Raw genomic sequence first — 14,160 nt, forward strand, 5'->3', positions numbered from 1 at the left:
AGCGAGGCTCCTGACTAATACCAACAGGAGGGCCCACATTACACCTTTGCTAAAATCCCTTCACTGGCTCCCCTGTTGTATATACCGTGTCCGATATAAAATGTTGGTGCTTACTTTCCGAGCCATCCATGATCAGGCCCCTGCATACCTTTGCCATCTTATAAAGCCCTCCACTGGTTCCACGGACTTCCTTTAAAACTTGAGGAGATCTTTGGACTCAGTGGAGGCTTTTAAAAAAGGATCTAAAGACTTATTTGTTTAGAGAAGCATTTTAACTTATACTGACTCATATTTGCTGATTGTATTTTATATATGTGCATGATGTTTTTATGTTGTTAAGTGCTTTGTGACTTGCGTGTGAAAAGCGCTATAGAAATAAAGCTTACTTACTCTATGCAGACTGTGAGCAATTGCTTATCTACCCCTGGCATGAAACTCCATACTATTATTCTAAGATTTGTGGAATAGAACGTGTAAAAAAAATCTTTATTTACTCACTGAAAGTGACAGATGGACTGTAAGAGTAACAGCGATGGCTGTTTAGCTACCAACATTTTCTTGCAACCGGATTCAAACACAGATACAACAAAGGGAAAATTCACAAAAATAACACAATAATAACATTCACTCATATTGTGTTGTGATGAGTACAATGTAACGGCACTACCTCCTTTCTCTCGAGTCTTCTTCCAGAGTGTCTAAAAGTGTCAATATTTCAACATTTGAGCAGACATTTAACACGTTTGATTTTTGATGGTGTCATGAGCACTTTAAAGTCTTCCACTCGATAAATCTTGTTTGTTTTTTTTTCTTGCTGAAACAGATTCGTTCAGACCAGGATCAGGACATCTCCATCCGATACAGCATCACTGGGGTAGGAGCGGATCAACCCCCTAACGAGGTCTTCAACATCGACCCCGTGCTTGGAAAGATGTTTGTGACCAAACCTTTGGATCGAGAACATCGGTCATCCTATCATGTGAGCCTCTCTACATCTGTACACACACACTTTGAGCTTCAGAATCTATGAAAATATTTAATTGCTTGTAAGAACTGCGATAGTAGATGGCGGAAAAAAACGTTTTTTCATAGTTCGGCTGAATAAAGCCTTATTACTTTGCCCTGTGGTTGTCTTGTTGGGCTGTAAAGGGCAATGCAAGTAGTGATGTGTGATAATACTTATTTTATATTTCTGATCCAATACTGAGTAAAAATCAGGCTGGTGTCGGTGATACCAATACAGTAGTCTGGTAACGACTACTCTGGTCTGTAATCGCTCTAAATCGATGTTCCTTAGTTCATCACTATGGTATCTACTCTGCTCATTAGTTCCTCACTACTGTATTTTTGTGTACCTTATTGTAAATTGAGACCTGAAAACAATCGCATTCAAAATTCACACATTGATCGATATTTTTGATTTGAGAAGTGATTTCAGAGCAGGAAGAGCTGGTATGTATGAGAAGTATCGCAATTTCATTATCGATCCGCACATCAATAGTTGTCAGGCGTGAGAGAAGCAAATTCAGATCCTGTCACATTTTCAAATATACTATTTTTATCCTTCATGATGGTTGCTGATAATTTGATGCCACCGGTGTGATTCACTGTCTTGGAGTCCTGATGGAGATGAAACTGTAATAGTTAACTAAAAAAGAAGAAAAGGTGACCTTGTTCTTTCTCTCAGTGTTTCTTTACAGTCCGTCAATGCATTCATTCGCCTACGTATTAACTCCGCTGTGCGCATGTAACTACTTGTTTTTACTGAGCACGTTTATTCTTAAAAGAAGCTCCAACCAATGAGTTGATTTGTTAAAACAGTTCATGTTTGTGTTTATTGTGTGTGATAAAAGTTGCTGTTAGAACACCATAGAGCTCACATATTAAATTATGAAACTTTAGTTTAATTAAATGTATTTGTTTAACAAATGCAACCATTTAACCGTGCAACATGATGCATTCCTCCAAGAAAAACCTTTGAGTTTTCAGCGTTCTGTCACAACGTCGTCCCTTTGTCAAATAGAGAACACTACCCTCCATGCCCATGCCCCCATGCATTTCAAGATAATAACTATAATGTGAACCCAGAATTACATTTTGCCTTCTTTAAACATAGCTGTAATCTCTAACTCCCGCTGCCATTGAATTAACAATGTGTGAGAGTACATGCGGAATGGTGGGAAGACAGTGGGGAGAGATAAAGGACCTGGCTCTCAGCAGGCGAGATGGGATGGCAGCGCACGGATATTGGGTGCAGGACAGATCAGACAATGCAGTGGAGAAAGTAAAGTCAAATTAACCTCCGGGAGACCTGGAGACGCAATTTCAGTGAAGGTGCAAAATGGAAGCAGATGGTGAGGAGGAGAGGATGGGCTCCAGTGGAGAGGATCTCCACCTCTCAGTCTAGAAGAAGGCATCGGAAGCTTCTGCTTATGTGCCGCATGCTGCAATGAGCCAGCAGGCGATTTCACTTATCTCATGTCTTGTCATCTCCAAAATGCTTATTCCCCCTCCCCCACCCCTCAGCCGAGCTGTGATGAAAGAGTACCTCAATCTTCCATACATGACCAAGGAATACGATGTTTTTATGTCTAAAGGTTTTCCAATTTATTCCCTCTCCCCCCAAGGCTTTCTTTACTGTAGTAGCTTTCATTCTCCTAGTTTGACATCCCTTTTGATAAATACCCCTTGCTTCAAATACAAAAATATACAACAGTGTGTAAAGTTCCCTTCAGGGACTATAAGCAGCACAGGAAAAAAAAAAATATATATAGTGGTTTCTTGTGTTCTGTATATATATCAATAAAAAAATCTGCCCAATGATATCAACATTTCATTGCTGGCCGATCGGTATCGGCCGATCCCAATGAAAAAGGACGGCATCGATATCGGCCACCCTCGCCGCAGCATTCAAAACAAACATGTCTGCCATGTGTGGGAGTTCCTGTTTTTGTGAAATGTGCCTCAAAAATGTCTTTAGAATGGTGTGGCATTTGGGGCCGAACACTTGGCAGGGTGTGATGATTATAGGTTATCACATGGTTTGTCTGATATCAGGCCAGGTATCATGCCCCCAAGTGTCAGTATCAGCCCCGAGACCATGTGATGATCTTATTATCACATACTATTTAATCATGAGCTTATTATCATGTACTATTTAATATTTACTATTCATTAATTCATTCATTTTCTACCGCTTTTCCTCACGAGAGTCGCGGGGGGTGCTGGAGCCTATCCCAGCTGTCTTCGGGCGAGAGGCGGGGTACACCCTGGACTGGTCGCCAGCCAATCACAGGGCACATATAGACAAACAACCATTCACACTCACATTCATACCTATGGACAATTTGGAGTCGCCAATTAACCTAGCATGTTTTTGGAATGTGGGAGGAAACCGGAGTACCCGGAGAAAACCCACGCATGCACGGGGAGAACATGCAAACTCCACACAGAGATGGCCGAGGGTGGAATTGAACCCTGGTCCTCCTAGCTGTGAGGTCTGTGCGCTAACCACTAGACCGCCGTGCCGCCCTAATATTTACTATTATACTAATATTTACTATACTATTTACTATTTAACCGCTGACATGTTGACAGAGCACAGATGGCAGCAAAACAAACGCTGTGTGTTCACGCTCGTGCGCTGTTCTCTGATTGGTTGTTTCACGGGCACGATACCAGAGCAGCGTGCTCTGAGTGGACAGCTACGGGGGGATGATAATGGACATGGTTAAACTCTATATTTTATCAGTATCACTGCCCTGGGCTTTGACACAGTATCATTTCAGCCTTTTCCCGTATCATTCATGGGCGGTTTCTAGGGTACAGGGCCAATTAATACTGTAGTATGTGATAAGTGACCATGCGTCAAGGAGCAGAACAGCAGCTACAAATCCACCGTCCCAAACTGCTGTACTTGCAAGGGTGGGCAAAATTTAGGCATGAGTACCACCTCAGTAAGAATTTGGGCGGGATGAGACGGATACTGTTACAGATAAATCCAGAAACAAGTACATTTCGTCATTATCCGTATTAATGTATAAAGAAAATACTCATTTTGTATTCACTCTTCACACTGAGGTGAGTTGTGGATCCCAACGTTTTGTTAAAATTCTGGCTTTGTTTGCCTTGAAATAAGCTATGAAAATAAAATGTTGCAAAAATGAGTAGCTCTCTGCCATTTTCATTTAGTTTTCATTTCATTTCATTCAAGTAAAAAAACCTTGGTGAGAACAGTGGCATGAATGAGTTTTACAGGAAACCAAAAAGGCACTTTCACTTGGGATGTAATAAAGTATTCGTATCCGAATTTTGGAAATAGTATGTATTACATAAGGCAGTGGGAGCAGATCCTGACATGAGTATTCAGTTCAGTTCTAACATTATCACTGATCTTTAGGCGTCTACTTTCCAGAAAGTAAAATTTTGATACCATGTTTTGATTCTGGAAACAGCTTCATGTCCAAACTTTGTTGGAAATCCAAGTCAGTAATTCCATTGATCCAAACACAGCTGAGGGGAATTTCTGATGAGCCGACTTTGTTTGTTATTCTGGGTTTCAAACAGGCAGAGCGCCGGTAGCCTTAAATGTGATCCTGAAAGACATGTTGCCCTGTAAAACAGACCCAGCTTGCAGTAGAATAAAGTGTCTCTTGTTATACTTTACACTGAAATAACAACTACGGTAAGATATGAATTCAAAAGACATATTCCTGCAGGGGAACTACCAATACTCTTTCCTATGATGCCATGTTTTCCATAAGTTTGTAATTTTGAAACTTAAGGTAAGAATGTTAATAAGCGAACTGTATTATAAGGATCATGATGTCTTTAATTGCCAAGTTAAGCTGAGTGTATAAAAGTGCAATCCAAGCTTAAAGGTTCATTTTTTTATTATGCTTGTCCCTTTGTATTGAGTTGTTGACTCCTATAGAGCAGCTACACACAATAGCTTTCTACATCTTCCAGAATCTGTACCTATTCCAGCTGTATTTCTTTGGATTTTGTGCTTCTTGTGAAAAAAATCTGTTTTAATTTATTCCACCAACGGCTCCGCCTCCAGGCACGGCCACTCCCAAATGCTTCGGAGGACCCAACTTTATAGGAATCGATAAATAGTACAGGAGTTCTGAACTGATTTTTTTTTTTAAACCTGAAAACAGAGTCTTGCAAGGGACTGGCTTGTGAATGTGTGCCCCCCCACCCCCCACCACCACCACCACCACCACCACCACCAGCAGGAAGTGAAAATGAAAGCGATCAGGCATTCAAACTTCATACCTTTCGCTATCTTCTTATTGAATGAGATGAGATGAGATGAAAAAAACAGGCTAATGGGTGGGATTTCTCATATCTAAGAAAGTTATTAAAAACGCAAATATGGGGGTTATCAACTGTATTCGCTGAGGCACTGGAGACAAGAGAGATGAAGTGTCTTGCTTGAGGACACACTGGAAGAGAGGAAGCAGGATTTGAACCACCAAAGCCACCAGTTTCTGGACGACCTGCTTGTGTTGTGCCTTTTTTTGTTAATAAAATACATTTCAAACAGACTGGCGATAATCGTGATTAAAACATTGCAATCACCTTTTGCAGTAACACAGTATGTCAGATAAATATTACAGTTACAATCGAAGTAATGTAATTCACTACTTTTCCTTTCCACAGGACAAATGCGACTAAACTGTTTTTCAGCTCCTGCGTGAATAATAATGACTCATGATGATGTAACCTTTGTCTTCCAGCTCCGAGCACACGCCGTGGACATGAATGGGAACAAAGTGGAGAATCCCATTGATCTGTATATCTTTGTTATTGACATGAACGACAACAGACCAGAGTTCAAGAACCAGGTCTACAATGGATCTGTGGATGAAGGCTCAAAACCAGGTACAGAGGCATTATGTATGATGTGAACTGTTTAAAGCGGATCTATTGTGCTTATTTTCGTCCCTTTGTATTGAGTTGTGTACTGAGCAGCAGCTACACACAATAACCCGCACAGAAAGCTTTCTAGATCTTCCAAAATCTGCACCTATTCCAGGTGTATTTTGCTGGATTTACAAAAGGATCTGTTTTAATTCATTCCACCCATGTGCTGCGGTTGGTCCCACACAGCTTGTATCTCTAACAGCTTTTACAGCTTGTACCCAGGCACACCCATATAAGGAAGTCGCCAGCTGGATGGAGCCTATGAAACCTTTATGAAACCAAACATTCAGAGCCATCCCAAACTTCTTTCAGGGCTAACTTCCAAATGCACAAACCTCATTATCTGCAACTTGGCATTGTTTAACACGATAATACGACATTCTTACTACATTTATAGGTCAGAAAAGTGTAAAAAGCTTCATAAGTCCACTTTAAATATCACATTTTATGAGCTTTCATGAGCACATTTCATTACACTGATGAATCTTTGACGCAATAGACAATTTTACATTGAATTGATTATAGTCTGATTTGTTTCCCTCCCGTGCCTTTTATTTAGTTGACTGCAGCTAAACCATAAAAACCACTCCGAATAGAGACTGGAGTACCACAATTGGTTATTTTCTAACATGAACGTTTGTGTTTTATCCTTTTTGTTATTTTATTATTAAAACATATGAACTATAAGGTACTTGTTTCAATTCTTATGTGAGTTATGTTTATCATGGAAGACGTAATTGTGGATTTATGGGAGCCTACTTGTATTGTACAGGAGTTGCTCTTTTTCAAACGAGAGTAAGCTCGTAAAAAAATGCAATCATTTAAGAAAGTCAGGAGCTGACTAACTTCAAAGTAGAGAAAAAAAAACATAGATTTAAGGCAGTTTATCATTAATAATAATATAATAATAATACATTTTATTTCAAAGTGCCTTTCAGGACACCCAAGGTCGCTGTACAGAAAATATAAAAACACCAATATAAAATACAAGATAAAAGAGAACAAACAATAAATAAGAACATACACAATAAAACATTAATCATTTGGCAGCCCATAAGTAGGAAAATCCACCACTGCTACTGACGAATGTTTAGGGAAATTGTATGTCTGTGAAGTTTTTTAATTTATGATACTATGTCATGTACAGTAATCCCTTGGTAATTTCTGTAAAGTAGGATTCCTAAATAAAAATATAAATGCAATATTTTCCTATTTAGAACATGATGGCTTTTTTGCGCAGATTTTTGCGATGTGATACAAAAACTGGTCGATTCGAAAACCGAGGTTTGACTTTATTTTGCTACGTCACCAACCGCTACTGCTGTCTTTCAGTCTTGTCTCCCAACCCGATTTGCAGCAGACAATCCTCTGTGGCATGTGTGACATTGAACAATGATGAACAATAATCATAAAACAGAGAGTTTCAGAATTTTTGCGCTCCAGTGGTTTCGGTGGAAGGCCAATTACAGACTTGAATTAGTTTGCAAATTAAAGAGTCATTATGGGGACCTAATCCTGTCAGGCGCAGTTTAGGACGCTCGTACAAAGGGCTTGCGTTAAACCCCTTAAGAGCGTGGATTAATGTAATTACCCTAGCCATGTGTGACACGTTCTTCATCTCCTTTTCCATCTATCGCTTTATCTCCGCAAGAACGGCATAAGGTGAAGGACTGATTGTCCCTCCACTTCAAACCACAGAGTTTGCAGTCCTATGCTGTTTTTTTTTTCTCTTCTTTTCATCACTCACTCCATTCTTAATTCTTGCTGGGAGGCCCCACTGAGTGCTCCCTGTGGCCTCAGTGGGCCGTCATTTACAAATTGTTGCTTTGAAATGTAATGAAGTTTGAAATAGGAGCTGTGGTTACAATTATCCTCGGACAGGCGCCGTCACTACTGTGATATCACTATCACAACCAATTAGAAGTGACTTCGGGTGAGGGAGAGCAAGGAGGGAGAGATGGAGATTGGATGACGGGGAGCAATTCTTCACAGTTGCGTGAGAGTTGTAGAGGAAGGAAAACAAACCTGCATAATTAAACATTGCACTGGTTTAGAGTTATTGTCTCTTATTCTACCGCCTGCCGGTTATTTATACTTTTGTCATATTCTGTTTATGTGCAGTGTTTTATTTAGAAAAGTTGTTCAACACAGATATGACAAAAAAAATGTGTTTCTTCATCAGGAACCTATGTCATGCATCTTTCCGCCTTCGATGCTGATGACAACACAACGGCAAACGGAATGGTGCGCTATCGTATCCTGTCCCAGACGCCGCATAGCCCCATCCCAAACATGTTCACCATCAATAGTGAGACGGGGGATATTGTGACGGTGGCACCTGGTCTGGATCGAGAGGTAGGTCTACTAGAAGCATATACTTACCTATGTCGGTTGTTGTTTTTATTCACGTATCAACTAAGGCAGTTAGCATAGCTTCAGAAGTATGCGTAATCCACTTTGGTAACCTCCAATTTAAGATTAAGCTATTATGTATATTTTTTTTTATTTTTTTTTAGGATGTATTACAAAATGACTATAAAATTTTCATTAATCAGAATGTTGTATAAAAAGATACAAAACTTAACCAATATAATGAATACAGACATGTATTTATTGCTAAGCAAGTAGCTAACTTTTCTAGTGGGATGCACACATTGCTAGAAAAAATTCTACAAACTGTAATGTCTGTTATTGTGAAAGAAGTGAAATAAAAGATTTAGTCACCAATGAATTTCCATCTGAATATGTAGATAGTTTTATCACATTCTTGTTTACACAGTTAGACTGAAAACTCATTTAGCGCAAGTGACGTACGCAACAACACCAACATGCTAAACTAAGCTAACCCCGCTAGCTTCTATTCACTATTCACTCTGAATTGCCGCCAACCTTTGCTGGTGTTTATTGTCATTTTTTTTTTGCTTTATAGTGAGAATGTTCTTTGTCCTCACAATGACAGGATTTTATTCATCTTATGTATCAAAATTCACCGCACAACTCAGCTTGTTGATGTTTATTATTTATACCGGTATTTTCCTATCAATGGAAGACTCTATAACGGTTATACCGGTATATAGAAAACATCGCCCAATAATAAAAATAATAATAAATATTCGAAATATTTGAGCAAACATAAAACATCAGTATGTATAAACATTAGGGACACAAACACAACATCTGTACTTTGACGACTAACTGGGCATGTGACAGGTAATGTCAGGACACTCACAAACACTTTCACTTTTTTTTCTAAAATAAATGGCTTTCTTGAACGGTCATCTTGGTTTGTGGAGCCATAAACGTGACATGATCAAAAAATGTGTTTATTTTGGTGTCCTGGATGTGGCAGAGACATGGCTGCGAGACAGATCCCCCCCCCCTCCACCTGTCACCACTGACAGACCTATTAACCACACATCATGCTGTGTCTCATGCACGTGCAGTCACGATAGAGTGGAAATATTGGAGAAAAAATGTCCTTGACACCTGTCTGCCAACCAAAAACATACATGTAATCACTACATTGGAGAAATATGGAAAAGTAAGGAGTAACTAGAATAAATGACTTTAAAGATGGGAGAGTTTTCGAATAGCTGGAAAAGCAACACAAAGAAGAGAAATGTCCCCGCTGAACGTCTCAATCGTATTTTTACTCTGTTTATCTGTACACTGTTAATACAGCTAGTCATTGCTAATGTGGGATTAAACTTCTACCCCTAATACACAAGCGCTCTCTCGGCTCACACACACACAAACATTGAGAGTTATTTCTGCATGTCTGAGCATAGATGAAGGAGCTTATCTTTCTCAGATTACACTTTTCTCTAGTGTAATCTAGTCATCAACGATACAACATAAACAAATTGTTGGTTTATTCTTTTCCTTGAGTTCTATACTATTTCATATGCTATGATTATCATTATTATGGTATTATTATGGGCAGCACGGTGGTTAACGCGCAGACCTCACAGCTAGGAGACCAGGGTTCAATTCCACCCTCGGCTATCTCTGTGTGGAGTTTGCATGTTCTCCCCGGGTTTTCTCCGGGTACTGCGGTTTCCTCCCACATTCCAAAAACATGCTAGGTTAATTGGCCACTCCAAATTGTCCATAGGTATGAATGTGAGTGTGAATGGTTGTTTGTCTATATTTGCCCTGTGATTGGCTGGCGACCAGTCCAGGGTGTACCCCGCCGCTCGCCCGAAGACAGCTGGGATAGGCTCCAGCACCCCCCGCGAACCTCGTGAGGAAAAGCGGTAGAAAATGAATGAATGAATGGTATTATTATATTCCAAATGACCGACATTAAACTTACTGCTGTGTTATCTTGATCCACTTAAGCCATTTGAAACTGTGAAACTTTCTGTGCTTAATTTTTTCCCCGGTTTCTATGCATGTTGGGCTTGTTTGACAAAAAAAAAAAATACATAAAGCATATAATTGATAATATCTTTCACCTGCAATGTATCCCCAACTATTTCTCACCCTCAACTTCCTTCGGAAATATCTTTATCTGTCTTCCAGACTCCCACACTGAATCTATTCTAAAGGTCTCCATGGGTCTGTTGTGGACCTTTAAAAGTATGTTGACAGTAATAGACCTCAGTCCTCTAGAGAAACTGGGTTTGCTGCAGCACTGTTGCAAATGCAGAGAGGTTCAGAGGAGCTCTACATAATAACTCCCTTGTCTAATTAGCGTGAGTGCTGTGTACATGTGTATACCGGCTGATGGGACAATCAAACACACACCACCTATTAATAAGAGAGATGTGTGTGTGTCTGCTCATGTACGTTTGCGAGTGCTGTTGTTTGTGCACGTGTGGTAATGAGAGCGTGCGCATGAAGTTGAGCATCACATCGAGCATCAAGAGGAGAGGAACCAAGAGGCGCTGTCTAATCCTCCTGACGCGGTGTCATGGCCTAAATGGGATATTTACTCTGTAATTAGCAGGTTAGCAAGACACTGGGTATGTAATTGGGAATCTCAGTGACAAGACACATTATCCAGAGAGTCGGTGGTTGGGCCCCATCCTTCCCGTTGTCCATTATCCACACCGTGGGACAACAGGAAAGGCAGATGAGGCGAAGAGAAGGGAGGGAAAAAAGTGGAAAAAAGGTTGGCAAGGAAGGGAGGGGGCTGCACAAATCACAAATATGCCCCAGTACAAAACTACAAGTGCCACATTTTTCATCTTCCAGGTAAGTGACATTGTGTCATTCAGGCGATGGAATAACATTTATCATTCCTAATTCTATCGCTTCTCAGATCGTCTATTAATCTCTGTCTGCTGTGTCATTGTCACCACATCTGTCCATCAGTGGCACAGAGTAGGTGAAGCTTGCGATAACAATGCTGCAGGAGCTCTCAGATAGCACAAAGACTTTCAAATATGTGCAATTTGCCCTAACTAGTGACAAATAGCTAAGATTTTTGGACATTAAAATAAAACCAAATACTTTTTTCCCTTTCACAGAAAGTGTCCCAGTATACTATAATCGTTCAAGCCACAGACATGGAGGGGAACCTGAATTTTGGCTTGTCCAACACAGCCACCGCCATCATCTCTGTCTCCGACATCAACGACAACCCCCCCATGCTGACCTCCAGAACAGTGAGTGGTTTCAATTTTTTTCAGATATGATGATGCCCAATTTGCATTTTCTGTGTAGTTGTTCACATTAGTCACATTACCAAAAAGATTTGACATGAAAATGTGAACACAATGCATCCGGGAAGTGACACGCATCTCAGTCTTAATATCCGCGGCAATGTCAAGTAGTCAGCATTTTCCTAACCAAATTTCGTATGGGCGATTAAGAACAAAGAGTTTCTTATATGCTACGTTACCACTCTGAGTTCATAGTCAGGGGTTTCCAGCCACTTTTTAATCATCTCCCCAAAGACTTTATTCATTTATTATCAACTCCTATACTCTCTATATTACAAAGCATGGTTCGTAGTTGGGTAGCACTTTGGGCGTGTGACCAATCACAGCGGAGGCAGGCCGTGGAAACACAAGAAAAAATACAGTTGAAATAGGTGCAGATTCTGGAAGATCTAGATTGTTTTCTGTGCGGGTTATTGTGTGTAGCTGCTCTAAAGGAGTCCACAACTCAATACAAAGGGTCAAAAAATGAGCATTATAGGTCCCCTTCAAGCTTCCAACATTGGTGTATGAGCATAGGTCATTAGGAATCTGACATAAACGTTCCTTAAGAAGACACTTGAGAAAAAAAAAAAACTTGTACGTATTATGAACAAGAATATGACAGAAGGACAATGGCAATGAATCAACAACAACTGGCTATCGCATGAATGTTTAAACTAAGACAGCAGAGTCTCTCAAGGAACAAACCTACTTTCTCTTGTAGAAAACACACCCACACACACAAGGAAAAGACTAATCCATATCATTGATTTTCATCAGCAATAAACCCGGAGCTAGAAAAATGGTTAATGATTGTTGTCACGATAGTCATATTTAGAATAATGATTACATTAGAGAAGGTCGTTATAGGGTGTGAGGTAAAAATTAAAAGCCTAAACTAATGTACTGTAAGTAATGTATCATACCAGTGCAGGGGGTGGGTCAGTTCAGCAGTACCATAAATGAATTAATTAGCACAGCAGGAGATTTAGTGTTATTACAAAGTGTGCTGTACTTTATCATACTCCCTTAGTGGGCAGTAATCATTTATTTCTGCTAAATGTTCATGCCGGAGCAGGAGCTGGAAAGTGGAACCAATTGGATGTGTTGTTATTGATTGGATGTTACAAGTGTTGCCATCTCTAGCGTGAACTCTTTCTTGGCTCCTGGTGCGGGGAAGTGAGCAACAGGCCCGTGGGGCGCCGAGGCGCTGAGCTCGGCCGTATTAGGCGGCTCTTTGAGGTGGTAGCAGAGGTCTTAGCATTAGCATTTGGCATGCTGACAGACAGAAACTTGTAAACGTCATGAACCGACTCAATGTGGACTCAGACAGTGGGTGGGGCTTGCACACTCATGTTTTCTCATAATGCCAAATGAGGTTCTGCCTCATCTGCTTCCCCTGACCGCATATGACTGGTTAGTGCGCGTAAAGGATATGTTCCGAGCAAGTGTAGGCGAAGATTAAAAGAATTTTAAAAAGCTGGCTGACTGGTGCAGACGCTTAAACAAAAGGTTGTAAGAAGAATGAAGCTATGAGCAAATGAACAATTATTCAATTTCAGGAGCAATTTTTTTAGCGAGTGTGATAAAGCACAGGCATTGTAAATCAGAGGCCCTTCATGTCTGGACACACTCCTTTCCCTGCATTAAGAGTCTCCTGTGACGGTGGTGTATTGATGTTGGTGGCCAGTAAAAGATTAGTGCTCTCCAACTTTCAGTTTAAGTGCATTTTCATCATTGCCAAACAGCAAAGTTATTGCTATCATGGTTATTGATGATAAAATTTAGTGGCGGTATCAGAGTCACCATGAGCAGAGCAATTCCACCCAATCACATCATAAATCACAGTGGTGGGTTGGCCAAAAAACATTTGGCTGAGAAGGCACGCCATTATGCAAATATTAAGTGTTTGCAATAAACCCCATAGGTGTTTTGGGTGTCCCAGAAATACACAGTTTGGGGATTTTTTTCACTTAATGTGTATGATTAATATTTAATCATGCTTATCAAAAGCTGACCTCTTTTTCATGGTGGAAAGGGTGGTGTTTGTGTATAAAGGCATGCACCACGGCATTTTTGTCTGTTGTTCAAACAGACGTGATCGAATATTTAAAATCTCTGACTATTTGTTCATGCAGTCTATCACAATCAGAGGTATGCCTCAGGATTTACCGCTAAACATCAAATCGCAACACAACTGGTTATCAGCAGTAACCCAGATAAAGGTCCCGTTTGTTTCTTTAACAGCATTCTACAAAAATATGCATGTGCTGCAGGGTGGTATTATCCTGAAACAGCAAATCCCGGGAGCTGACGTGCCATTTGAGGTCTGTCGTCATACATATTGAATGATTTGAGGGTCTGTGTACAATTAGTCAGATTCTGCAAAGATAGTGATCATGTTTATCTGTAGTTTAACTAATGATATGAATTGAATAATAAATAATAAAAGTCAATCACCAATAGGTTTGCCAAGTGATCAAACACACTGGTATTGATTGACGTAGTTTGTGTCAAGCTGTCAAAGGTTTAGCTGAGACGTTTTGCATTTTTTTCCAATAATGACATGTTCAGCATCAAT

General features: G+C 40.2%; 1 protein-coding gene across 1 annotated transcript in view; it reads left to right on the plus strand.

The window, feature by feature from the left end:
* LOC131104687 (cadherin-4-like) overlaps positions 1–14,160 on the plus strand; it is a 215,436-nt gene that overhangs the window by 177,592 nt on the left and 23,684 nt on the right. The window contains exons 6-9 of the mRNA XM_058052161.2: positions 824–979; positions 5,745–5,889; positions 8,114–8,286; positions 11,406–11,543. Coding sequence (XP_057908144.2) covers positions 824–979; positions 5,745–5,889; positions 8,114–8,286; positions 11,406–11,543 — 612 coding nt within the window. The remainder of the gene's footprint in view (positions 1–823; positions 980–5,744; positions 5,890–8,113; positions 8,287–11,405; positions 11,544–14,160) is intronic.

The sequence above is a fragment of the Doryrhamphus excisus genome, linkage group LG15 (assembly GCF_037039965.1).
Source record: "Doryrhamphus excisus strain RoL-2023G ecotype Guam linkage group LG15, RoL_Dexc_Guam_v1.1, whole genome shotgun sequence".
Classification (NCBI taxonomy): domain Eukaryota; kingdom Metazoa; phylum Chordata; class Actinopteri; order Syngnathiformes; family Syngnathidae; genus Doryrhamphus; species Doryrhamphus excisus.